The 23796-nt window shown below is 56.7% G+C and overlaps 1 protein-coding gene across 14 annotated transcripts in view; it reads right to left on the bottom strand.

Annotated features, from left to right (window-relative positions):
• Nucleotides 1–286: 286 nt before the first annotated feature.
• Nucleotides 287–23796, bottom strand: part of MINK1 (misshapen like kinase 1) — a 46588-nt gene continuing 23078 nt past the window's right edge. Inside the window, exons 2-34 of one of the 14 annotated variants that reach the window (XM_043476732.1) lie at nt 16579–16644; nt 14864–14920; nt 14645–14770; nt 12970–13080; nt 12496–12586; nt 11973–12103; nt 11600–11654; nt 11411–11489; nt 11019–11194; nt 10535–10604; nt 9975–10188; nt 8138–8254; nt 7566–7652; nt 7148–7357; nt 6807–6980; nt 6253–6453; nt 5729–5814; nt 5462–5572; nt 5205–5317; nt 4967–5055; nt 4718–4741; nt 4454–4617; nt 3957–4062; nt 3732–3869; nt 3453–3561; nt 3000–3167; nt 2741–2884; nt 2441–2575; nt 2146–2246; nt 1914–2063; nt 1670–1829; nt 1444–1583; nt 287–1133 (exon numbers count right to left, since the gene is read on the bottom strand). In XM_043476732.1, the coding sequence (XP_043332667.1) occupies nt 1050–1133; nt 1444–1583; nt 1670–1829; nt 1914–2063; nt 2146–2246; nt 2441–2575; nt 2741–2884; nt 3000–3167; nt 3453–3561; nt 3732–3869; nt 3957–4062; nt 4454–4617; nt 4718–4741; nt 4967–5055; nt 5205–5317; nt 5462–5572; nt 5729–5814; nt 6253–6453; nt 6807–6980; nt 7148–7357; nt 7566–7652; nt 8138–8254; nt 9975–10188; nt 10535–10604; nt 11019–11194; nt 11411–11489; nt 11600–11654; nt 11973–12103; nt 12496–12586; nt 12970–13080; nt 14645–14770; nt 14864–14920; nt 16579–16644 (3987 nt within the window). In that variant the 3' untranslated portion in view covers nt 287–1049. Of the gene's footprint in view, nt 1134–1443; nt 1584–1669; nt 1830–1913; nt 2064–2145; nt 2247–2440; nt 2576–2740; nt 2885–2999; nt 3168–3452; nt 3562–3731; nt 3870–3956; nt 4063–4453; nt 4618–4717; nt 4742–4966; nt 5056–5204; nt 5318–5461; nt 5573–5728; nt 5815–6252; nt 6514–6806; nt 6981–7147; nt 7358–7565; nt 7653–8137; nt 8255–9974; nt 10189–10534; nt 10605–11018; nt 11195–11410; nt 11490–11599; nt 11655–11972; nt 12104–12495; nt 12587–12969; nt 13081–14644; nt 14771–14863; nt 14921–16578; nt 16645–23796 lie in introns of all 14 variants that reach the window. The other 13 variants (XM_043476706.1, XM_043476716.1, XM_043476765.1 and 10 more) reach the window with 13 other exon arrangements.

Genomic DNA, 23796 nt, shown 5'->3' with positions numbered 1-23796 from the left:
TTGCACATTGAGAGGCTGAAGCCAGGCACCTCTGTGGCCTGGCCAGGCTGGAGTGGGTAGGGACCGAACGGTCTCAGCTCCAGGTCCACAGGTTTAGGGCGGAGGATGCCTGGGCCGTCCCTTAGTTGTTTCTTGTAGGTTCTCTTAGCCCAGCACTGCCCATCCACCCCCTCTCCACTAAGGCTCAGGGATTGCAGATTCCCACCCCCTTCATCCCAGCCATGCTGGTGGGCCCTGGCTAGAACCCAGGATGATGACAGAAAACAGAGTAACCTAGGGCCTGAAGTGGTGGGAGCTGGTTGAATTGTCTTTATTAACAAACGAGATCTCCAAGGCCACTACATTGAGGAGGGGTGGGGGCAGGGAGGGGGCGGGCTACTTGCTGCTCACACTATATACAGATGCAAGCAAGGGGGGGAGAGGGTGAGAGCTCCCTGCTCCCCCCTCCACCAGGGAAGGGCAGAGGCTAGAAGAGATGGGGGTTGGAAAGGGGTAAATGTTTTGGCTGGCGGGGTCCCCCCTCCATTCCCTGGGGTTTGGGGGGAGGGGAATCATTAAAGTGCTTTCAGAAAATGAGGAAATGGTCCCTGCCCATGGAGTGGCTGGTGACCCCCCTAAAACCTAGGGCCCAGTGACCCCCCCCAGGGTCTGGTACATTCAAGGGGGGAGCCGGCTCCCCTGACGTGCAAATGATGGGGCCCAGGGCCCTGCCAAGTCAGCAGCAGTGGGGTATGGGGTCCAAGCCCCAAGCACTCTCCTTGTAAGTGGAGAAAGGGGGGTGGGGCTAGGCCCACTCAGTTCCTGGTAGGGGAAGCTGTGCCTCTCCCTGGAAGTTGGGACAGGCACAGTTTTGGGGAGAGAACATGTTGGGGAAGAGGATGGTCACGTGATCACAAAAGCATCAGGGGTCAGAGGTCACGTTCCCAGCAGGCTCCAGTGAATCAAACCAGTAAAAGCAAAAGCCCAGGGAGGGAAGAGAAGGGCGGCCCGGGGAGTCTGGCTGTGGGGGGTGAGCTGGTCCACAGAGGCCAGCCTGGCCCAGGGCCCCGTCACCAGTTCATGATGCAGTTACGGTTCAAGGTCATGAAGTAAACTTGGCTGCTGCCCCCGGAGCGGACCGAGGCGAAAAACACCTGGGTGGGGAGGAGAAGAAGTCACCAAGGTGAGTGGGGCAGCCAAGGTGGGGGTGCCTCAGTTAACTGGGAGGAGGGAGAAACTGCAGGATTTAGTCCCGCAGAGTGCCCCCATTCCCCTCCAAAAGGCAGGAACATGTGGCACGAAGGAGCCCAGACTTCTTAGAGACTGAAGGTGGGGGAAGGGCAGGCTGCCTCTCAGGAAGACCTATAACCACCCCTCCCCCGGCTCTGCCCAGGGCCTGGGTGGGGTTGGGGGTAGGGATGGGGCCCACACTGTGCAGGGGCCCGGGCAGCTTATCACTCCCACCTTGTCATTCCGCTCACACAGGAACTTGAGCCTCTGGGCTCGTTTGTGCATGAAGACCCCATCCAGGTGGCCTGTCTCCACAGAGCGGATCTCAATGGCTTTCTCTCCCCAGCCCATGATCTGGTTGGAGCAGATGTAGGCTGGGGGGGAAGCGGAGGGGGGTGGTAAGTGGGCTGCAGCCGGCTGGCTCGGGGACACAGGCCAGGGGGGTGGGCCCCTCACTCACCCACAGAGGTGGGCATCTCTCCCCACTGCAGCACCACGTCCTTGATGATCCGGCCGTACGTGTTAACATAGACGCCCTCATCCTCATAGCACAGCAGCATCTCCATGCCGTCCGTGTTGGGGAGGAAGATGATGGCGTGGGGCGTGATCTGGCTCTGGATCTGGGGAGGAGAAAGTGGGTGGGAGGCCCCGAGGCTGGGCCCAGGCCTGGGGCCCCACTCCGCCCATGGCCCTGCCAAGCTTACGTGCACAGGGATGTAGATGTCGTAGCTGTTCCCCGAGTCCACATCCACAGCGTGGAAGCCGGCGCTGGAGCCATAGATGACCTTGAGCCGCTGGCCCTCCTCTACCGTCAGGTCCACCAGCAGAGGGCGGTGCGGGAGGTCAGCAAAGGACTGTGGGGGGAGAAAGGGCTCAGGGGATTTGGGTAGAGGCGCCAGACCTTGGAACAGCGGTGGAGGTTGAGGCTTGGGTTACCTTAAAAGCCATGAATTTGTGGTAAGGTTTGGGGGCCCAGGCATACACCTCCACAGAGTTCTTCAGGGCGATGACCAGGAACTTGATGCGCTCGTATTTCACTGGGGGCAGGAGAAGGGGGGATGCAGGGGCTTTCCTGCTTGGGCTGCAGCCCCTCCCCCGGTCTGTCTACACACCCAACTGCAGGACCCCCCCACCATCTCTGGCCTTCAAGGCTTTCTCAGCCCAGGACCCCATCTCTTTCTCTCTTCTCATAAACAAATGTGCCCTGGCCGCTGTGTCGTGACCTCCTCACCCACGCGGTAGTGTCCGCAGCCCTCCATATCCCCCACAGTGGTCCAGCCTTGCTTCTTCTCCACTTCCGGGTCATTGTGCAGAATCTTGTTCCGGAGCCAGGACAGGTAATACACCCGCAGTTTGTTCCTTTTCCCTGAGGGACATAGAACCCTCGCTGGAGGTCCAGCTTCCACCTTCCCACCATCCTGTGTGGACTTCGAGGGGTGAGAAAGTGGGGCCCCCACTTTCCAGTTCCTGTACTGGGGCAGCCCTCCCCCCAGGCGCTGAGCCCTCCTCCTGGGCACCGCCTCCCCCCAACCTGAGATGGTGATGAGCAAGTTGAGTCCCTCCAGCACGTCCATCTGCTGGAAGCGCCGCCGCCCGATGAGTCCATACACCTTGCCCTGCCCGCTGCGGTCCAGCAGCATCAGCCCGTTCTCCGTGCCCACCAGCAGGTTGACCCCTGCAAGAGGAGCCCTTGGGCAGATGAGAGGCAGAGCCAGGCCCTCGCCTGACCGGGAGCGCGGGGGCACACCAGGCCCTTCTTCTCCTCCCACCCGCCCCCCCCCCCGGCTTACCCCAAAGGGCCGCACAGAGGATCTCGGAATTGAACCGCTTCTTGTACTTCCGAATCTCGGGGGTTTCGCTGTGGGCCCGGGTGTTGGTGGGGTTCACGTTGACCACAGAGCCTTTCCTCACGTCATACTGTAGCTGATCGAGCCGACTGCCCTCTCCACCCACCAGGGCTGAGGAGAGGAGAGGAGAGGGGAGTGGGCTGAGTCCCGTCACTGTGTCTCCCTGTATCCCACACCCCAGGATACTCCGGACCAAAAGGCCTGGCAAAGCCCTTGCTCCCTCATGCGGGTCCCTGGGTCACCTCTAAGCATCCTGCCCCCCCTTGGGTCAAGGGGGCCCCAGAAGCCCTACTGTCTTCGTGCCAGGGCAGGTGCGGGCCACAGGGCAGGCTGTGACCACTCAGTGAAGCCTGTCATCAGAGGCCACCCGACCCCTCCCCAGGCCTCCCGTCTCACCTGTAATGGGAATGGTGTCCCCACTGCCTCCGGGCTGGTAGATCCCCAGGTCCACAAACATCGTGAACGAGCTCTTGCCAGGGGCTTTTACCAGCCCACGAGACTGGTACTGTGGGGTGGGGGTGGCAGTGAGGCAAACATGCCAGACCCCAGCCCGGGCCCACCCCTCCTGTTGCACCCGGGCCAACCGGCTCCCCAGGGATCCCCCAACACCCCTGGGCTTCCTGCCCACGGCCAGTGACCTCTTCTCACCCCGTGGAGCCACCTCCACCCACTTACATCACTGCCTCCGTCCTTCAAGGGGGGGCTTTGACCTTTGCTGCTCTCGGTGGGCGAGTGGCTGGGCTGGACCACGTCTGGCAGGTTTGTGTAGCCGTTGCTGTCGGCGTGCAGCAGGCTGCGTTCCTCCTCAGGGGTCTGAAGGAACAAAGGGAAGGGGACCAGTGCTGGGGCCGAGGAGGGGCAGGGCAGGCTGGGGCAGAACGGGGGAGGAGGGGCACTCACTCGCTGGACCACCATGGTGCCACCCCCGTAGGGGGTCTGGGGCCCGGCTATCTCCTCCACGTCGTGGACCACCATGGTGCTGACGCTGTCTGTGTCTCCATCACTGCTATGGAGAGAGGAAGGTCAGGAAGCCCTCCGGGCCCTGCCTGCCACCTGAGTGCCACAGGGAGCAGATGAGAGCCGGGGCACGGGCACCTGCAGTGTCTGCTGGCACCCAGCAGCCCCCGCCCCCTGCCCCGCACTGGGGGAGCGCTGGCTGTTCTGAAGGGGCGCTCATCTCAGGACAGTGAAGGACAGCGGGGGACACCAGCCCCCAGGCCTGTATCCCGTTCTCTAGGGAAGGGTAGGAAGAACGGGCCAGCAATGATGGCCAAGGCCCCACTTGGGGGGAAAAGGGAACTGCTTTCCCTCAAACTTGACCCGACACCCCCTCCCCCAGCACCTGTTTCTCAGGCACCTCTGGCAGGACATGTCCCTGTCCCGGGACGCCCCCATACCGGGCCCCAGGGGTGTCTCTGCTCCCCTCTGACGGCTCGCCGTTGCTCTCCTCCTCATCATCCTCGCTGCTCTCCACCTCCTCGCTGGACGACGAGTAGTCCATGGCCTTCTTGGGAGGCCGGGGCGCCTCATCCAGGGTCCGCTCTTTCAGCAACACGAAATCCTGCGGGGAAGGAGCTGCGTGAGGCAGGGAGGCGGGGGTGCCGTGGAGGCCGGAGGAAGGCAGGGAACAGGAGGGGCTGCCCGCGGCCCTGCTCACTAACCTCGCCAATGGCTCGCTTATAGCTCTGGGAAGGGCCGCGGGGGAAGAAGGGCAGCCAGGAGGAGGCAGGAGAGAGGTTAAGAAAGGTTAGTAACTGGGAAGGGCCACCCTGTTAGCCCACAGATGCTCCAGCCTCAGACTAATGATGGCCCTGCCCCTGGCGCCCTGCTCTCTGGGGCTCCAGAGGCTCCACAGTGGCCCCCAGGTCCCAAACCATGAGAAGACGGGAGGGGGCCACCTGACGACTTACTGCGGGCCGGCCTGGCCGTGAGCGGTGGTCATCGGGCTTGGCTTTGTTCCCAGGGGAGAGCACAGGGGAGTTGTCCAGTTTGGAGGAGGCTAGACGTGGCAGGTGGGGGAAAGGAGGTCACTGATGCCCGCCCAGGGGCTAGCCTCAAGCCCTGCCTGGTGCCCACGCTGCCCAGTTCAGAGCTGCCAAGGCGGGGTCCACCCTGGGGAGACTGCCCCCGAGGCTGGGCTCACCATACCTCCCACCCGGTTCCGCTCCAGCGAGCCAGCTTGCGGGAGGTGCCCGTGAGAGGCCGGGAGGACGCTGTCCGAGCGCTCCCAGCCGGGGTCGCTCCTCCTGAGGTCGGGGTTACTGTGGGAGGGGCGGAGGCAGGGTCAGGGTGACGGGGTGTCCGCGCCCCAGGAGGCTGAGCTGCACCGCAGAGGGAGCCATCACCAGGGGGGCACAGGTGGCAGAAGTGAGGGTGGGAGGGAGCAGGGGGGACAGCTCCATTACCTACAGGCGTTGGGCGGGCCGGGGGGCGGAGCAGGGGGCCCTGGAGGCTTGGGGCTGCCCCGCTCTGCCCGCCTTTGCAGATAGATTTGCCAGGCGGAGTTGCTGCGAGGTCTGTGGAGGGAGCACAGGGTGCCCGGGGGCGGGGCGGGGCGGGGGCTGAGGTGACTGGAGCGGGGCTCGCCCACCCCTAAGCGGGCAACCTGGCACACTGCCCTCTGCCGCCCGCCCCGAGCCCTAGGCTGCTGCCCGCCCCCAGCTAGGCGTTACCTAGCACGGACCGCCTGCGCTGGCCGGGACCCTCCGGCCCCACTGGTGTTAAGGGCAGTGGCGATTGATGAGGTCCTCTGAGGCACCTGAGGAGGGAAGGAAGGGGTCAGGGCTCCGTGACGGCACGGCGGACACCAGGCCCCTCTTCGAGACCCTGGAAGGGGCACCCCCCGCCTTGATGGAGAAGCAGACTTAAGTCGGGGAAGCTGATGGCCTCTGTCCAAGTTTCACAAGGCGGGGAGACGGCAGAGCTGGGATCTGAGCAGCAAGTCTGCCCCTGGTGCTCCCTGAAGCCCCGGGGGCCTCTTCTGCTCCCACATGCACCATGGAAACACCTGGACACACTCGCTTGCCGGCCCGCCCACCAGACATCAGGGTGACCCCTGCGGGATGGGCCAGGCTGGACTCCTCACCCTTCTATTCCCTTCAGACCCCCAAGCTTGCGTCCACCTTGCCCGCTGATCAGCCCCGCTCCATCCCCCCCATTCCTCTGCCCTCTTCCAGCTCTGCGAGGCTGCCCTTACCTTTGGAGGGGCCTCATTATCAGGCCGGACCCAGGCTGGGGGGTTCGGGCTGGGGCCAGGCCCTTCGGAAGTGGGGTCTGAGTTCTGCCGGATGACGGCTCCTCGGGCACTCGGCGTGGCGGTGGGTGCGGGCACGGCGGGGTCGGGGTCGTGGGAGGCGGGGAAGGCAGCCAGGTTTCGGGTGGGTTGGTCCTGCAGGGACTGGGAGCGGGGTACAGGCGCTGCATATGGCTTCAGTGGGACCCGGTGTGCCACCAGGCTCTGCGGGGAGAGACCAGGGAGGGTGGGCCGCCTGCTCTGTGGCACGCCCCCACATGGGAGCTGGGGCCTGGGCGGGCAGGAAGGGGCAGGTCAAGCCTCTGAGTTCCAACTATCCATCGAAAGGGGCTCCTGGAGCCGGAGAACAGGTAAGACAGAGAGACAGACGTGTGCCTGTCTCTGCCCGCATGTCCTGAGGTCTGTGGCCCCTGGCTCTAGGCATGTGCACGTGTGTGTACACGCGAGGCCCCCCCCCCCGTGTCTGTGTGTGAAGACAGGAACAGGGAGAGACTCACCTTGTGCGGTCCCTCCTGGGGCTCCACCGGCCTCTGCATAGGAGGAGTTTGGGAAAGGGGTCCTGGGGGCCCGGGGGAGGCCTGGGGGACGGGGGGCTCAGGCCCTGTGCTGCCTGGCTTGCTCTTGGCCAAGGGGGAGTTCTGCTGTTTGTTCATCCTCGTTCTCTCTTCCACCTGTGATGTGACAGGACGCCAAGCAGGACGGCTTTTGTCCTGTTCTCCGAGTCACATCCCGACCTCTCCAGTACCGCCCGGCCGCACCGCCTGCCCTTTCCCCTCCCTGGGGCCTCCCATGCGCAATGACCGACGGAGTCTCAGGCAGCAGAGGAGGCGCTGAGTACCTCTCGGGCCCAGGCTGGCTTGTCGGCAGGGTTGACGCCCCGACCGTAGTGATACAGGGGCTTCCGGTCCCCAGGCAGGATCTGCTGCTGCTTCTGAAGCTGCTGCTGCTGCTGCTGCTGCAGGGACTTGAGGTAGGCGTGCTCCTGCTGCAGCTGCCTCTGCAGGCGCTCAGACTGCCGCTGCTCCTCCAGCTGCTTCCGCTTGTATTCCTGGGCCCAAGGGTAGGGAGAGGGGGCTCAGCAGGGTGAGCCCTGGAAGCCAGAGCAGGCACGCCCTTGCTCTCCTCCAACTGCCTAGAGAGGAGAGGTCTCTTCCCTTGATGCCCAGGTGACCCCTTCCCCTGAAGTGCTCCCGTCCCACTGCAGCGGAGATGATCTGAATGCGCGTCTTCCCAGGGGAAGCTGGGGACCCCGTTACCAGCAGCAGGGCCTGTTCCTGGAGCAGCTGTTGCTGAAGGATCTCGAGCTGTCGCTGCTCCTCCTCTAGCCTGTGACGGATATACTCCTGGGGGGCGGGGTGGGGGGCAGAGGGCAGGGAGAGAGGGAGAGGCGGGGGGGTGGGGGGCGGCAGCGGCGGCGAAGGAGTTGGAAGATGGGGTCAGTGGGGTGAGGATGAGGAGGAGGCCGGGGTGGGGGGTGGGAGAGAGTAAAAGAGAGGCCAGGGTGGGATGAGCCCCACGGAGGCAGGGGATGAGGAGGACACCGGGGCGGAGGCCCCATGAGGGAAGGTGCAGGGGGCAGGAGTCAGGGAGGGGGGCAAAGAGATGGGGAATGAAGGCACAGAGACAGGAGGAGGGCAGGGAGCCAGGGTCGGGGGTTGAAGGGTGGGAGAAAACAGAGAGAAAGAGTGAAGCTGGAAAAGATAGGAGGAATTTTGGGGGAGGGAGAGAAGGGGAAGGGGCCTGGGGAGCAGGGCAGGCAGGCAGCAGGAGCAGGAGGGGAGGCCAGGGCGGGAAGGGGTGAGTCCGGTGTGCACTGGGGGCGCTGTACCTGCTCGCGCTCGGCCTGCCGCCGCTCTTCCTCCCGCCTCAGGGCCTGCATGTCCTCTAGCCGCCGCTGCTGCTCCTTCTCCTGCAGCTTCCGCTGCTCCCGCTCCCGCCGCTGTTGCTGCGGGTGAGGGGACAGGCAGCCTGAAGGACCGCACCAGACACAGGGCGGCACTGCACGCGGAAGCAGGGACCCACCTCAGCCCGCTTCTGTCCCTCTTGGGCTGGGCTCCATCTCACCGGGGAAGGCGCTGAGAGCGGGTGGCTTCAACTTGCTTCTACAAACCTACCTACCCTCACACGAGAGCCCAGAGGGGCCTGGCTCGGGAGGAGCTGATGTCTAAATGGCTGTGGGCTTGGGATGGGAGCTGCCAAGAGGAGGGGGCCTAATTGGATAGAACCGTCCCCCATCCATTCCGTCACCAAACAAAACCCAGAGTTCACAACAGTGTCCCCCATGTCCCGGCTACTGGCCTCTCAAATGAACCTGGACCTTAATGGCCAAAGGGAGTGGGCTGCAGTGGTAGCCTTCAGCCACAAGAGGGCACCAGGTGCTCATGCACAGAAAAGGGACTTAGCGAGGGACCCTGGGCAACATCAGTAGCCCAGGTCACATTCACTTAATAACTTTCACAATCTTTCTGCCAAAAAATAAATAAATAAAGGAAGGAAAGAAAGAAAGAGCACAAGCCCTAAAGATACATCAGGCCTTTTCCAGGAAACACCTTGGTAGACACAGATTTTGGTTATTCTGCTACCTGAAAGCCGTATTTATTAAGAGTAATTTGGACTAGGCTCTCTTGAGCAGCCTTTCTTGAAAATTATTTTTCGTTCAATGAAGATAGGGGCCCACTTTGGGGAGCAGTACGCAGGCAGTGTGGACGCTTCTGCCTATCTCCTGCTGCTTGAAAGTGAAAGTCACTCAGTCCTGTTCGACTCTTTGTGACCTCATGGACTATACAGTCTGTGGAATTCTCCAGGCCAGAATACTGGAGTGGGCAGCCTATCCCTTCCACAGCGGATCTTCCTGACCCAGGAATTGAACCAGGGTCTCCTGCATTGCAGGTGGATTCTTTACTAACTGAGCTATTAGGGAAGCCTACTGCTCAGATAACTTTTAAATTAAGCTCAGCCTCCATGAACTTTGGATCATGTAATTGTTTCAACAAAAATCCCATCATTTAAGGCAAAATTTTAACCAATCTATAATGTCTCTTCTTCCCCACCGTGCCCCCTGCAAAATAAATACCTTTATACACGCATACAAAGTACTTTTTAAATTGGGATTTAAAAAACTGCAGCTACTTAAAAATAAGATTCTCTATTAATTAAAATTAATTTCTCCCATCCACCTCCAATTAATGCACTGGACAAGCTTGTAGGAAGCAAATCTAAGCCCCAACAACCATAACTAGAAGGAGGGCCTTTCAAAGGATCTTATTCACCTACAGATGGGGCACCTGCTGGAGGTACAGGTGACCAGGACAGGGAGGGGTTTGAGGAGAGACCCTCAGCCTCCCCGGGTCTGAAGGGAAACAGCACGCAAACCCCAGAGCTGAGGTTTACATATAGACACGAGGAAAGGGAGACAGAGTGGCTTTTTTAGAAAACTCTGCTCTGAAGGGACGCTGAGGGTACCACCACCCACACTGGCCTGGCGGGTGCCTTAGGGGCCCCTCAGGACAGAGCCCTTCCCTGCAAGTCTGAAGGCAGGGGGCTGGGAGGCCCCCCTCGCTCCCTCTTCTTCATGTTGCCCTAAGCGGACAAGCGGCGGGACCAGGACCCGGTCAGGTCAGGCCCTTCCGGGAGGGCCCGCCCCCCGACCTGCCCCGCCCCCACACCTCCTCCACCCGCCGCCGCTCCTCCTTCTGCTCCTCGATGCGCCGCTGGCGCTGGTGCAGGAGGTGCTTGATGTGCGCCTCCGGGTCTCGCTGTTGCTGCTGCTGCAGCTGCTGCTGCTGCTGCTTTAAAGCCTCCGAGTTGCTCTTGTTCTCCTGCTGGAGCCGGAGGAATTCCCGGCGGAGGGTCGACTCCCCCGGCACGTTCATGATGGAGCTGGGCAAGATGGTACACGGGAGTTTCCGGGTCAGAAGCCACCCTCCCCCAGAAAGCCCTGAACAGGTGCTTCAGCAACCCAGATGGGGTCGCCTCGGGTCGCTCCCGGATGACCAGAGACCTGTCCTCCCTCTGCCCCACCTTGGGCCCACACTCCTTCAACACCCCGGCCTGCAGCCCTGAGTTCCCTCCAGCTCCGGCATTCGTTCCGTTCCGTCTCAGCACACAGGGCCTCCGTCCCATGGTTCCAGCTGTCTGTGCTCACCACCCCCAGGCTGAGTCCCCGAGCCAAGGGCCACTGTTGTCCCTGGACGGTGATGGCCCCCCCTCCGCCTGCCAGGCCCACCTTGGCTCTCCTTCCTCTCCGTGGCTGTCGTCCTCCTCTTCGCTGCCGCTGTACTCATACTCCGTCTCCTCTGCAGGGGGGAGATCACTGCTGTTTCTTCACCCAGTGCCCCAGACCCCACCCTAGCCCAGGGATAACCAGGGATAACCAGTAAGGTCTGTCTGGATGGCATGCCTCCTTGGAGCAATGGGGGCGACGGTGGGTCCCAGGTTTGGGCCTTGACAGAGATGGGGATGGGACCCCACAGTGGGTGGGATGTGGGTGGGAGGTGTCCTCGCATTCACACATGCACATGAGCAGTTCTAGACCTCCCCACATAAAGTGGAAAAAGCCCTCTGGGATTGGAAGTTTGGGAAAGGAGATCTCCTTGGATAGGAAGAGCTGGGCCTGGAAAGGGGCCTGAGGGGAAGCCAGGGCTGGTGAAGAGGAGTAGGGGCGGTGGATGTATATTCCAGACCTGCCACCTCCCTCCCCACCCACTGACCTTTCTCGCCTCGCTTCTTCCGGGATCTGTCGATGTGGTCCTTGAGCTGGATGCGGACCTGGCGCTCGGTGGGCTGGTCGCGGATGAACGGGAACTTGAGCAGCTGCTCGGTGGGTGGGCGGCTCAGGTAAGCCTTGATGAGACACGTGTCAATGAAGTCAATGAACTTCTTAGACCTGGAGATGATGGTGGCTCATGTCGGAAAGGGGGTGGTTCCAGGAAGAAGCGGGGACTCATTCTTCCAAAAGTCACCGACCTTCCTCCTATCTCCCTGTGTCCCCCACACCAGGTGCCCCACCAACCCGCCCCCTCTTCTGCAGTGCAGACCCAGGCCTGGGGGTAGGGGGTAAGGTGGAGGCCTCCTTGCTAAACGCCAGTCCCCCGAGACCTACCATTTCTTGGACTTGAGCCTGGGCGGCGGGTTCCGGGGGATGAGGAAGAGGGCTCGCATGGGGTGCATGTCACATAGAGCTGGAACACAGAAGAGGTGCCATCAGCTGGTCTCACGGGCCGCCCGTGACCCCACCTCCTCCCTACAGCTCCTTCTGGGCCCTCCCTTCGCTCCCAGAGCCTGCACTTACGGGGGGCTCCCTCTGCCATCTCGATGGCTGTGATTCCTAGAGACCAAATGTCACTCTGTGGAGGCATGAGAAGAGGGACAGGTGAATGCTGCTGACCACTCACTCCCCTCTCCCACTATCCCCAGTCTCTCTTCTCCGGGTTGCTTCCTGGTCCATACCCTTCCTGAGGCCCCTCTGCTCTAATCCTCACTGTCCTCCAGCTCCCCCACCCTCCCCATCCGTACTTTCCTGGCCACAATCCCTTCCCCAGCCTCACTGCTACCACAACCCTGGGCCTTCATTTCTTTCCCCGACCTGCTCAAGCTCCCAATATTTTCAACCTGCCCATTGCCCCCATCTCACTTCCTACCCTTGGCTGCCTCCCCGCCCATACCCTGTAATCGTAGGTGGCATCAGGGTTCTCATCACAGGCGATGACCTCGGGGGCCATCCAGTAGGGGGTCCCGATGAACGTGTTCCGCCTGCCCACCGTGCGGTCCAGCTGTGCGCTCACCCCAAAATCCACTGGGAGGGCAGAGTTAGAGGCCATGATGGAACGCTGCACCTGCGCCCCGCTCCGGGCTGTCCTGTGCAAGCCCCACCCGGCCACCTCTCCACCCCATCAACATCCATCCCAAAGGCCCTGACCTAGTCTTCCTGTGTCTGGGGGAGAAACCAGGGTGAAAGGACCAAGGGATAGCATTCCAGGCAGAAGGTGCCAAACAAGCCCATCGCCCCAGAGGGGCCGGCCCAGCACCCGCACACACCAGGGAGCACACAAAAAGCTTCTCCAGCGGCTTTCAGCAGAAGGCGGCGTGCAAATCCCCCAGCCCGTAGACAGGCGGGCTTGAGCCACTAGAGGGAATGAACAAACGGGTCCCCAACTCCGTGCTAGAGGTCAGAAGGCCTCGGCGTACCTAGCTTGACCTCGGCATTCTCTGTCAGCAGCACGTTCTGCCCCTTGATGTCTCGGTGGATCACCTTGTGGGCGTGAAGATGGGCCAGACCCTGGGGCAGCAGGGATGGGAGGAAGTAGTGTTGGTGTTAGAGGACAAGGATGTGAGTCGAGGGGTGGGGGAGGCACTGGGCTGGGCTGGGCTGGGCTGGGGGAGCCGTCCCTCTCCAGCTGGGAGTCAGGAGCCCAGGTAAAGGCTCAGCTTTGGGGGCAGTGTCCTCAGACAGGAGGCTCTGGAGGACCCAGCTGCAGGGTCCCAAGGAGAAAGGGCAGAGCTGGGAAACAGAGGTGCTGGGTCCTTCTGAGGGTTCTCCACCCGCACCCGCATCAGGCCATCTGCTCCTGGGGGGCACAGTTCCAGCTCCTTCCCGGTGAGTGCAGGGAAGGCCCGCCTCCAGGGAGATGGGAACAGGAGGCAGGGAGGGGCCTGGCTCACCCGGAGGATCTCCCTGCAGATGTAGGCTATACAGTCCTCCTTCAGGGCATTCCCTTTCGTGTTCTTCACCAAGTCCGTTACAGAACCAGCACCACAGAACTCCATCACCAGCTATGGTCCCAGGGAGGCACCGGAGGGAAAAGTATCTGTCAGGCAAGGCCTCCTTCCCCTGCCAGGAGCCTGGGGGAGGACTGGAGTCCTTGGGTCAGAACCGTATGAGCTGGAGAGCAGGGGCCATGAGACCCCTAGTAAAAGCCACAGAACTTGGTGAAATTAGGAGGGGAAGGGGACACATCTGGGAGACACAGGGCAGGTGGGCTCAGGGAGGTGATAGTCTGGGTCCAGAGGAGGAGCCCAGGGAATCCCTGAACTTGCAGGCAGAATGACGTGGGTTTGTGCTTTTTCCCTGGGGAAGGAGCCAAAGCTTCCATCAGATCCTCACTGGGAACCATAAAACCCAAACAGTGACGAACCACTGCTCCAGAGCAGGGTAAGCTATGGCCAAGAGGCTGAGCATGGTTTTTACATTTTTAAATGGCTGGAATAAAAATCAAAGGAAGAATCACATGAAATTCACATCTTAGCATCTTAAATAAAGCTCTTTGGAGTCCAGGGACACTCCTATTTTCATCTCTGCATTGTCTATGGCTGAGCTGAGCAGTTGTTAGAAGCTTATGACCCGCAGAACCCCAGATATGTCTGGCCCTTTAAAGGAAAAGCTGGTCAACCCCTAACAGAGACAAGAAAGGGGCTCAGAGTAAGCAAGTCCCCAGGTCTGCTAGAGAGACAAGACAGAGCTGGGGGCTACCAGAGAGCTGCAGAAGGGAACCTGAGGCTTCAGCACAAAGTCTGTAAACAGGCCAGGCCGAGGCAGGGAGATAACTCTGGCTGGCCGGCACCTCTAGGGACCCAGAGCAGAGGCCAAACAAATCCTTGGGGATCAGTACTCCTGTCCAAATATTTTCACTGTATGTTTCCTACAAGCTGCATCCAATGCAAAAAAAAAAAAAAAAGGAGGCCTGAAGTACCTATATTTGCATGCACCAAAGAGGTAATTTGCACATCTGGGGTGCCCCTCCCACAGCTGGATGGGAGGATGGGGTCCACAAGGGGACGCCGGGTCACTAGCACTCAGCTTCTAGCCCTTGATAATCTCCCACTACACACAGCTGGTTACCTTTCTCTACCTGTGTCTCTCCCCACCCAAAAAAGAGTAAGTGCCTTGGAGGCAGGGACCACAACTCATGACTATCTGTGCAGGGTACACAGAGGGCGCTCAATAAGTACTTGTCCAGCAACTGCTGGGAGGGGGACCTGGTCTGAGCGCCAGTCCCCCAGCCATGGCTGTGTTCCCTGCTGCCCTTTCCTCCTGCTGGGCTGAGCCCCAAAAAGGGTGAGGCCGGGGAATTAGCAGGCAACAGTGCCCAGGCCGGGAAAGGCGATGACTCTTAGGAATGTTCCAAGCCTGGAGGGAATTTGGGGGAGGCCCCAAAGAGCTAAGTGAGCTATGGCCGAGTAATTGGAGAGTAATTGTCCTGAGAGGCTTGTGCGCTGCTGGGAGGGGCCCAGATCTTGCCACCACCCACACATATTTGATGTGCTGCTTTCTCAGGAGCTGTGATCAGAGGCAGGAGAGCAGATGCACTAACTGGGGCAGGCCAGGGGCGCTCCTCACCCAGAGCTGGTCGTCGTTCCCTGGGGGGCTCTTCTTGATGAAGGCCCCGTAGTAGGTGGCGATGTTGCGGTGGTGAGAGTATTTTTTCAACATGTTGATCTCCTGTTTGATCTCTTCCTCCTCATCCTGCGTGAATGGGGGGAGGTGAACCCTGAGAGTCCCCCCCACAAGCCCCCTTCTCAACACTCCAACCCTCCCCCTGCCCTACACACCCCTTACCTCCGTGACGTCCATGACTTTGATGGCAGCCAGCTGCCCAGTCTTGACATGCCGACCCTGCAGGACAGACAGCCAGGCATGGGGGGTTCAGGTCTGCACTCAGGAGGGGCTTAATTCTGGGAGAGGCCACAATTTTTGGCTGCTTTCTATCTTAGAAAATGCCCCTGGCTAGACACCTCAGTTTATGAGTTGGTCGTAGGAAAATCACCGCACCTGGATTCCAAGTGCTAAGCTGGATAATGGCGAAGGGTCTCCTCTCCTGAAACACTCAAGAGGGATGAGGTAGAGACACTTGTGCTTTGTCCCAGCCTCTCTGGCTTAGACAGCCTTGTCTGAAGGTTAGAGCAGGGAGTGAAGGTTCCCTCTCCATCCTCAGACGAAGCGGCATGGAGCTGGGAGAGGTGGCTGGGGGAGGAGGGCTTTGCCTCTCCAGTATCTTCTATGCAAGACAGACTGCCTGGGTCCTCTCCTGATTCACCTCTCTGGACAGGAGGCCTTTCCCAGAATCACTACCCGCCCCTCCTCAGACACATACATACACAGGGCTTTTTACTACTGTTAACAGGAGAGAGTAGACAGGGCTGAGATTTCAGGGAACTTGGAGAAACACGGGAGAGCTGACTGCTGTGTGGATACCCCAGCACCAGTGCTAATGGGAAGAAACTTCTTCTAGAGTGTGTCCCTGCCATTCCCCTTCTGCCCCTCCCATCCTTCCAAAATCCCTAGCAGGAGTCATCTCATGCTCCAGTAGGAAAGTCCAGGGCTTCCTGGGGAGGAGAAAGGTGTGTGTGGGGGGACTGCCAGCCCAGGGATTACTTTTATCCCCAGCAGTTTTTCACGACCCCAAGCCCAGAGAAGCAGAACAACACAGAGCTGCTATTTCCATGGCAACAACTAGGCAAGAGATGGGGTGACTGGGGTGGGGGGGTGCACCTGCTTTCCAAAGCTTACAGAGAAGAAGGGTAAGAGACAGGTGGGTAGTCCCAGTGACCCAGGAAACCCTGGTCCCTGAGACACAGGGGACTTGTAAAGAGGCCAAGAGCTGTATCTGGAGCTGAAGCAGCCAGGCATGTGCTTGGGGACAGCATCCACCTTGAGTACCTCTCTGCTGCGGCTGCCTCCCCTGTGGAGTGTGACCAGTGGTTAGACCACGTGAAGGGCCAGACTGGCCAGGCCAAAAGCCACAGTCCGTGGTCGAGGAAATGCCTCTGCTGTGGAGGCGGGGGAGGGAGGCAGCCTCAAAAGCAGAAGGCCTGAGCTCCGGTCCCAGTCCTGCTGCAGGCTGGTCAGGGCAGCTCAAGACAGTGGGTTCCCCTCTGCTGAGGGTGCCCCGTCTAGGTCCCACTGACCCCGAGTCCTGGGTCTCCTGTGGACTGAGGAGAAGCCAAACCTGTACTTCTGAGCTCGGTCACACATGTCCCATACCCTTCCCATTGCCTTCTGCATCCTGTTCTTTACCCCACCCAGTTCCAGACTATTCCTGCCACACCCAGGGCTGGTTCTAAGCTCAGAGGTAGAGGCCAGTAAAAACACCCGCCTCTCGCTGCTTCCTTTCCTCCTGACTTTATCCCTTTCCTCTCCTTCCCTGGGTCCCCTCCTTTCCCAGGGCCCCTAGCCCCTGTAATCCCTCCAGCCCCTGTCAAATCTCCAGACCGCAGCCCACTCCAGAGAGGCCCATGAGAGAGGGCCCCCTCCCACCACACCCAGAGCCTCACCTTGTACACCTGTCCGTAGGTGCCATTGCCGACCACCTCTACCAGCTCGAAGATGCCTGCAGGGTCCTGAGGGGGCCGGGGGAGAGAAGGATGAGGTATCAGCACTTCGGAACAGGAACACGAGCCAGAGGTGGGGAAGGCTCTTCGACCAGGAGTTGAAAGTGAACGTGACTGTGTCAATGGGGCTGCTGGGGGGCTGACCGGAGCTGCCCTTTCCTGAGACTGGGTCAGAGTTCACGTTTGGGGAAGGGAAAGCCGGAAGAAGGGGAGAGTAGACAGGAGGCACAGCCCTGCTGGCTATTTAGACAGGCTGCTGCCTTCAAACTCAGTGATGACCTCTGAGAGCCTGTGGCCTCATCTGCACGGGGGGATACCTGAGGACCCACCTCTGGGCTGGTGGCAACTTCAAATGGGGCAACGCCCACAAAATGTTTATTAAGTCAGTCCCTGGCACAGGCGTGTGTGCAGTAAAAGTAAAAGCAGGGATGAGGAAAGTTAGAAGCCGGAGCACGAGAGCCACCCTTCTCCCCTTTCCCAGTTCTGAGCCCAGGGCTCCCAGCATTTGGTGGGGTAGAGGGATCTGGAGGGGGCAGGGGGATGGAGAGCAGGGAGAGGCGGTGCGAAGGGAGAACTTTCAGTTCCCCTTGTTTGGAGTCAAGTGGTACTGGGAGAGGAGGGGTGAGGGCCCGCAGGGCTCAGACAAACGCCTCCGAAGAGGCTCATGGCCTGCTGGGCTGAGCAGCAGCTGCAGGGAGGCCACCTGCACCCTCTGGCAGGGCTGCTTTCTGAGAGAGAGGGATTGGGAGGTGGGGTTGTAGGCCGAGGTCAGCCTGGGGCACCTGGAGTCACAGGCAGGCTCTCCCCCACCTGCAGGATGAAGCGGAGGCACATGCCACTCAGGAAACAAACTCCCCAGCCAACACCCATGCCTCCTTGCCGACAAACCTCAAAGTATATCATATAAAGCTCCTTTCTCTCTGATTTTGAAAACCAAGATGGGATTTCTGTAAAAACAACCAAAGAAACTCCCAAAACCAAACAAACCAAAGGAAAGCCTCCTCCTTCGCCCACTGCAGCAAGGGGACGTGGAAGGTAACCTGGGTGGGCCGGAGATCAGGGAGACCCCGGCCTCAGGGGGAGGACCGGAAATGTGGCTCTGGTTCCCGGACATCCTCATCAGAGCCTGTGCCTCCACATGCCATAACTGTGCACCGACTTGTCTGTAAATCCTGGAAGGAAGGGACTGAATCCTCCCTGCTTACTTGCCTGTCCAGCACCTAGCCCAGGGCGTTGCAAGCAGCAGCCTGAAAGAACATTCCAGAACTGGCTGGGTTTGCGGGAGCCTTGACAGAAGCTGCAGAGGGACTCCTTCCACCTGCTCTGAAGGGGCCTGGGCTGGCCAGAGGAAGAATTTCCTGGTTCTATGTTCAATTACTTAGCTCCAACTTACGTTACTAAACAAAACAAAACAAAACCCTTGAATAGGTCTAAAAATCAGCAGGCCCCACAGGAAAGGGAGAGCTGACAAAAGGTCTGCTTGAACCTGAGAGCTTCAAGGGACCCAGAAGAAGTTATCTTGTTCACCTGCAAGTCTAGACTCAGAGGCTTGAAGGGAACTCACTTCTCTAAAAAATCTCTCACAGAGAATGGCCTCATCCATCCTGGGGCTTCTTAACTCTTAACCATTGGGAAGTCCTTTCTTCCATCTTAATTCTTTCTGAGATGGATGGAGACAGGAGAAAGGACACATGGACTTCATTTTCTGATGTTCCTAATCTAAGAGGGGGATATGAGTGGCCTAGCAGTGTCACAATGACAGCATCACCACCTCAGATCCACACAAACAGAGGTTGTAACCTGAGCTCCCAGTCTGTCTCCTTAGGCTCTGCTTGGGAGGCACCGAGGGATAAAAGGACAGCCTGTGAGGTCAGACACTCATGCTCAAACATGGATTTAATGGTCTCAAGCCCCGGCCAGGCTGACCACACTTACTTGAAATGGTTATTCTGAGAATTAAGTTGAGACTGTGCGTGTGACACAGGAGTCCTGGTCCGAAACATCCTCCAGGGAACATGCTCCACGGAGGCCTGGCCCTACTCTGCTTCTCGACGGCAGCACCACCCTCACCCAAGCCCCACCTTGGCAGCATCCTCTCCCCAGTTCCTTCTCCTTTCAAGACGCCCGTGTGTCTCCTTCTCTCCATCCCCGAAGCTGCTACTCCAGGCCCATCCCTCCACCCCCTCCCCTCCTGGAGCGCCTGCCTCACCATCCTGCCTTCTGCTCCTGCCTTCTGCTTCACCCTGCCTTCCTGAGTTTGCTCCTCTGCCCAGAAGGGAGTCCAAACGCCTCAGCCAGATACTTAAAGTTGCCCCATCATCATACAACTGCTAAATACTGCCTGAGTGAGTGTCTACATCGGCCCTGCCCTGGGCCCTAATCTGGGGAGATCTGCCAGGTGACTTTGTCTTCTTCATTTATCCATTAAATATTTATCTGATTATGTGACAAGTTCTCCATGAGGCACAATGGGGATCTCAACCGTGATGTATGAGAACCACGGACAGCCCCTCCAGGGCCATGTGATTTTACAGACAGGCCAAGCACCCCAGCGTGGACACGTGGACACTCGGTGGTTACACGCCACGAGAGCAATGGAAGGCACTCCGGTCTGGAGTAGAGGAAAGAGGGCTGGAGAGTGATTTCTAGGGGGACATAGCTATGTGTCCCTGAGCAAGTATTTAACTGTCCGGGGCCTCATCTTCCTCACACAGCTAAGAGGAAGCTGGACTGGGTAATAAGCCAGCTCGGCGGTTTCGGGGGACAAAATTTGACTCAGGGTGGGAATCTCAGGCAGGCTCCCTTGGAAGAGGTGGTGTCTGAGTGGTGACAAGAACTAAAGAGCAGGGAAGGCCAGGCCCTGCTGAGGGACAGCAGCCTGGGTTTGGATGTTAAGTCTGAGATGTTTGGGGATGCAACGTCTACCAGGCAGCTAGAAACAAGGGTCTGAGGAGAAAGATTTAGACAGTTTGTGAGTGTGGGATACGGGGTCCAGGGTGGGTGCACAGGGAATGAGGATTAGAAGGGCCAAGGCCAGCCCCTGAGGAAGGGCCACGTGCTGCACACGGGCGAGCAGAGGACAGACACAGAGCAGAGGTGGTCGGCGGGGGCTGAGGAAAGCGTCACTGGCCTCAGCACTGAGGTCCCCACCGGGTGACCCCATGCAGGCTGCAGTGGTGAGAGCAGACGGCGGGGGCTGGGGGGAGGTGGGGCGATGAGGAAGTGACGGCTCTGGGGGCAGCACCCTCGCTGGAGAAGTCCGACTTGGAGAGGAAGGGGAAAAGCAGATGATGGCTCGAGGAGGGAGCAAGGTCAGACAAGTGGGTTTTCAAAATAGGGAAGATCTCAAATACTTAAGGGAAGAAGACTAAAAAGCAACTGCTGATGCCCGACAACTTGCTGTTTAATAATATACATGGGTGCATATTTATCTATTTGTAGGTAAACTGCATCAGTGGATTACATACAGCACTGATCAAATACAACAGTGCCATACTCAAGGATTCAGAATGCCCAGAAATACACAATACCACAGTTCAAATATGATTTAATGCATTGATCTGACTTCAGCTGTGGGCCCTTCACATATCTGCCTGTCTGCATGTGTGGCCACCCTCTTCAGTGGCGATCTGAAGGGGCATCCCCAAAGGGAAATGCTCTGCTCCTGGGAAGCCACCAGGCGGCCCTGGCCTGCCCACCTGCACAAGGGCACAGCTCTGGAGCCTCCTCCAGCTCTTTGCCTTGGTGCTCAGACTCTGTTCTCAGCATCCTGGTTCTTGTCCAGCCAGCTGCTGGCAGGTGGAAAGGGATGGGGTCAAGGGTACTGGTAACTAATGAAGGAGGGTGAGAGGAAGGAAGAGATGAGACGTGAAGAGTCACTGCTCTATCGAGATTAAAGACAAAGGAAGATGGGGGAGAGCTCCATGAATAACCAGTGACTCTGCCTTAGGTGATTACGTCGGTGGGAAGATCATTTGCTAAGCAGGAGTCTGGGGCTTGAATAAGGCTGGAAATCTTGGGAACAGATGCTAGACAGGGTGCTTTAGGATATGTGAGAATCCTAGATCTTGCTCCAGAGATTCTGATTTAGCACTGCAGGTCTGGGGTGAGGAGGGGACTCTGTATGTTTAACAGATCCCCTGGGTGATTCCAATGTGGAGGTCAGTGGCCCCCTTGGGAGAGGATGTGCTGCTTTGGGGAGTTACTAACGGGCGAAAGGAAGCATCAGGGATCTGAAAGGAGGCTCAGTGGTGGAGAGCTACTGCTTTCCTGCAAGGGCGCCACAGCGCCTTCCTCTGCACTGACTCAACTCATGCCCCTTTTATCTATGTCAGGGGCCAGCCCCGCCAAAAGATGACCTCTCCTGTCAGCCAAGTCAAATCCCAAGTGGTGGTGGTGTTTTTTGTTTTTCCAGTAAATCACTAGCCATTCTAACCCACCACAAGTTATCCAACCCATGAATTTCAACCTCAACGTCACATATTGATCTCATCTATTAAACTCATTGACAAGTTCAACAAGGTTGCAGGATACAAGATCAACATATGAAAACCAACTCTTATTTCTGTATACTACAAGTAATGATCCAGAAAGGAAATTCTGAAAAACAATTCCACTTACAAGAGTATCAGAAAGAATAAATCAAACCAAAGAAGTGTGAGACATGCACACTGAAAACTGTAAAACACTGTTCAAAGAAATGAAAGAAGACCTAAGTAAGTGGAAAAACATCCTGCATTTATGGATCAGAAGATTTAGTACTATTAAGATCCACACATTCAATGTACTTTTATAAAAAACCCAGGTGGCTTTTTTGGGCAGAAATTGACAAGTTTAGCCTAAAAGTCATATGAAAATGCAAAGAATCCAAGAGACAAGATGTCTTTAAAAGGAAGAATGAAGTTAGAGGACTTGCACTTCTCAAGTTGAAAACTCACTACAAAGCCACAGCAATCAGGACCACGTGATACAGGCACATGGCAGACACAGATCAATAGACTGGAGTTGAAGTCCAAAAATAAACTCTTCAATTTGTGGTCAATTGATTTTCAACAAGGGTACCAAGATCATTCAACGGTTTTTTCAACAAACTGGATATTCATATTTAAAAGAATGAATTTGGACCCTTATGTCATACCATACACAAAAAATTAACCCAAAATGGATCATGGCTCTAAAAAGGTAAGAGCTAAAACAATAAAAAATCAAAAGACAACACAGGCGTAAGTCTTCATGATCTTGAATCAGGGAATGGTTTCTTACATATGGTACTGAAAGCATAAATAACAAAAGACCAAAAAAAAGGTAAATTGGACTTCATCAACACCTAAAACTGTGTGTTTCACAGAACAGTATCAAGAAGGTGAAAAGACAACCCACAGGATTGGAAAAAACATCTGCAAATTATATGTAAGAGATAAGGGAAATGTAGATAAAGGGACATGTATTTATACCTGATAAAGGACTTGTATACAGAATACTAAAAAAACTTGAGAATAAAATAACTCCACAATAAAAAGACAAATAATTTTAAAATGGGCAAAGGATCTGAATAGACATTTCTCCAAAAGAGATATACAGTGGCCAATAAGCACGTGAAAAGATGTTCTATGAGTCACTAGGGAAGTAAGAATCAAAACCACAACAAGACACCACTTCACACCCACGAAGACTGCTTTACTCAAAATGACGGACAATAACAAGCACTGATGAGGATCCGGAGAACTTGGAGCCCTCAAAAGCTGCTGGTGGGAAGGTAAAATGGGGCTGTCACTTTGGAAAACAGTTTAGCAGTTTCTCAGGTAACTCTATGTAAAATAGTCACCACGTGACCCAGCAATTTGACTCCTAGGTAGATACCCAATGAAACTGAAAACATACGAACACACAAAAATCTGCACGTAAGATGTTCACAGCAGCTTTAGTCATAACAGCCCCAAAGTAGAAACAGCCCAATGTCCATCAATTGATGAATGAATGTGATGTATCCATTTATGGATATTCCAATAATGGAATAGTCTTTGGCAACAAAAATGTATGAAGTAATGACGATACAAGGTACAGCAATGTATGAACCTTGAAAACATTACACTAAATGAAAGAAGGCAGTAAAAAAAAAACTTCACGTATTTACAGCTCCATTTATATGCAACGTCTGTAATAGGCAAATCCTTAGAGACAGAAAGCAGATCGATTAGTTCTCCTCCAGGGGCTGGGAGGAAGGAATTGCAGTGACTGCTAATGGGTACTGGGTTTTATTTGGGGCTGAAGAAAATGTTCTGAAATTAGACAGTGGTGATAGCAAGTCTGTAAATACACCAAAAACCACTTTAAAATTCTGTGAAAGGGTGAATTTTGTGCTATGTGAATTACACATCAATAGAACTGTTGTTAAAAATAATAACCCTAAAGCCCCTCTCATACTACTCCATAAATTATTGCTGACAGTGACAATTGTCACCCTAAGAAAGTTAACCTACTCACATGGAAAGGACCCCTCAAAGTGCTAATAACACATGTGAAAAAGTCCTAGGACAAACACAGACAATGATAAAATATAACTACATATAAAATTTAGAATTAGGCAACCTGGTTTCTTTTCTTGGCTCTGCTGCTAACAGGCTGTATGTTTGTGGGCAAGTCACTTAACGTCTCTGGGTTCCCTTTCAATGAAAAAACTTTCTGGTTCTGTCTCTATGATTTTTTTTTTTTTTTGGCCGTGCCACGCAGCATGTAGGATCTTAGTTCCCAGACCAGAGACTGAACCTGCATGCCCTGCACTGGAAGCATGGAGTCTTAATGACAGGGAAGTCCCCATAACCATATGATTTTAAAAGCTCAAGTCCACATTCCACAAAGCTGCCAACCTGATGACTATGTATTACTTCCTTACCGTGTGCCAGGAGTTGTGTTAGGCTCTGGAAGATAGTTAGGTAAAATGGGGCAGTCCCTGCTGTAACAGTGTTCTGATGGGGAAGGCAGACACTAAACAACTCTACAGTTCTGTGGTTGCTCTCTCGTGATCCTCCAGACTTGAGCAATCAGGCAAGGGCGACAATAAGGACGACGGCTGGGGTCTTACAGCCTTCCCAGGACTCTCTGAGCAAGGACACTCTTATCTGTCCCATCCCTGTGCCTCTTACCTTGACTACCTCATGAGAC

This window comes from Cervus canadensis, chromosome 1 (genome assembly GCF_019320065.1).
Source record: "Cervus canadensis isolate Bull #8, Minnesota chromosome 1, ASM1932006v1, whole genome shotgun sequence".
In the NCBI taxonomy this organism is placed as follows: Eukaryota; Metazoa; Chordata; class Mammalia; order Artiodactyla; family Cervidae; genus Cervus; species Cervus canadensis.
This window is presented reverse-complemented; position numbering and strand designations above follow the sequence as displayed.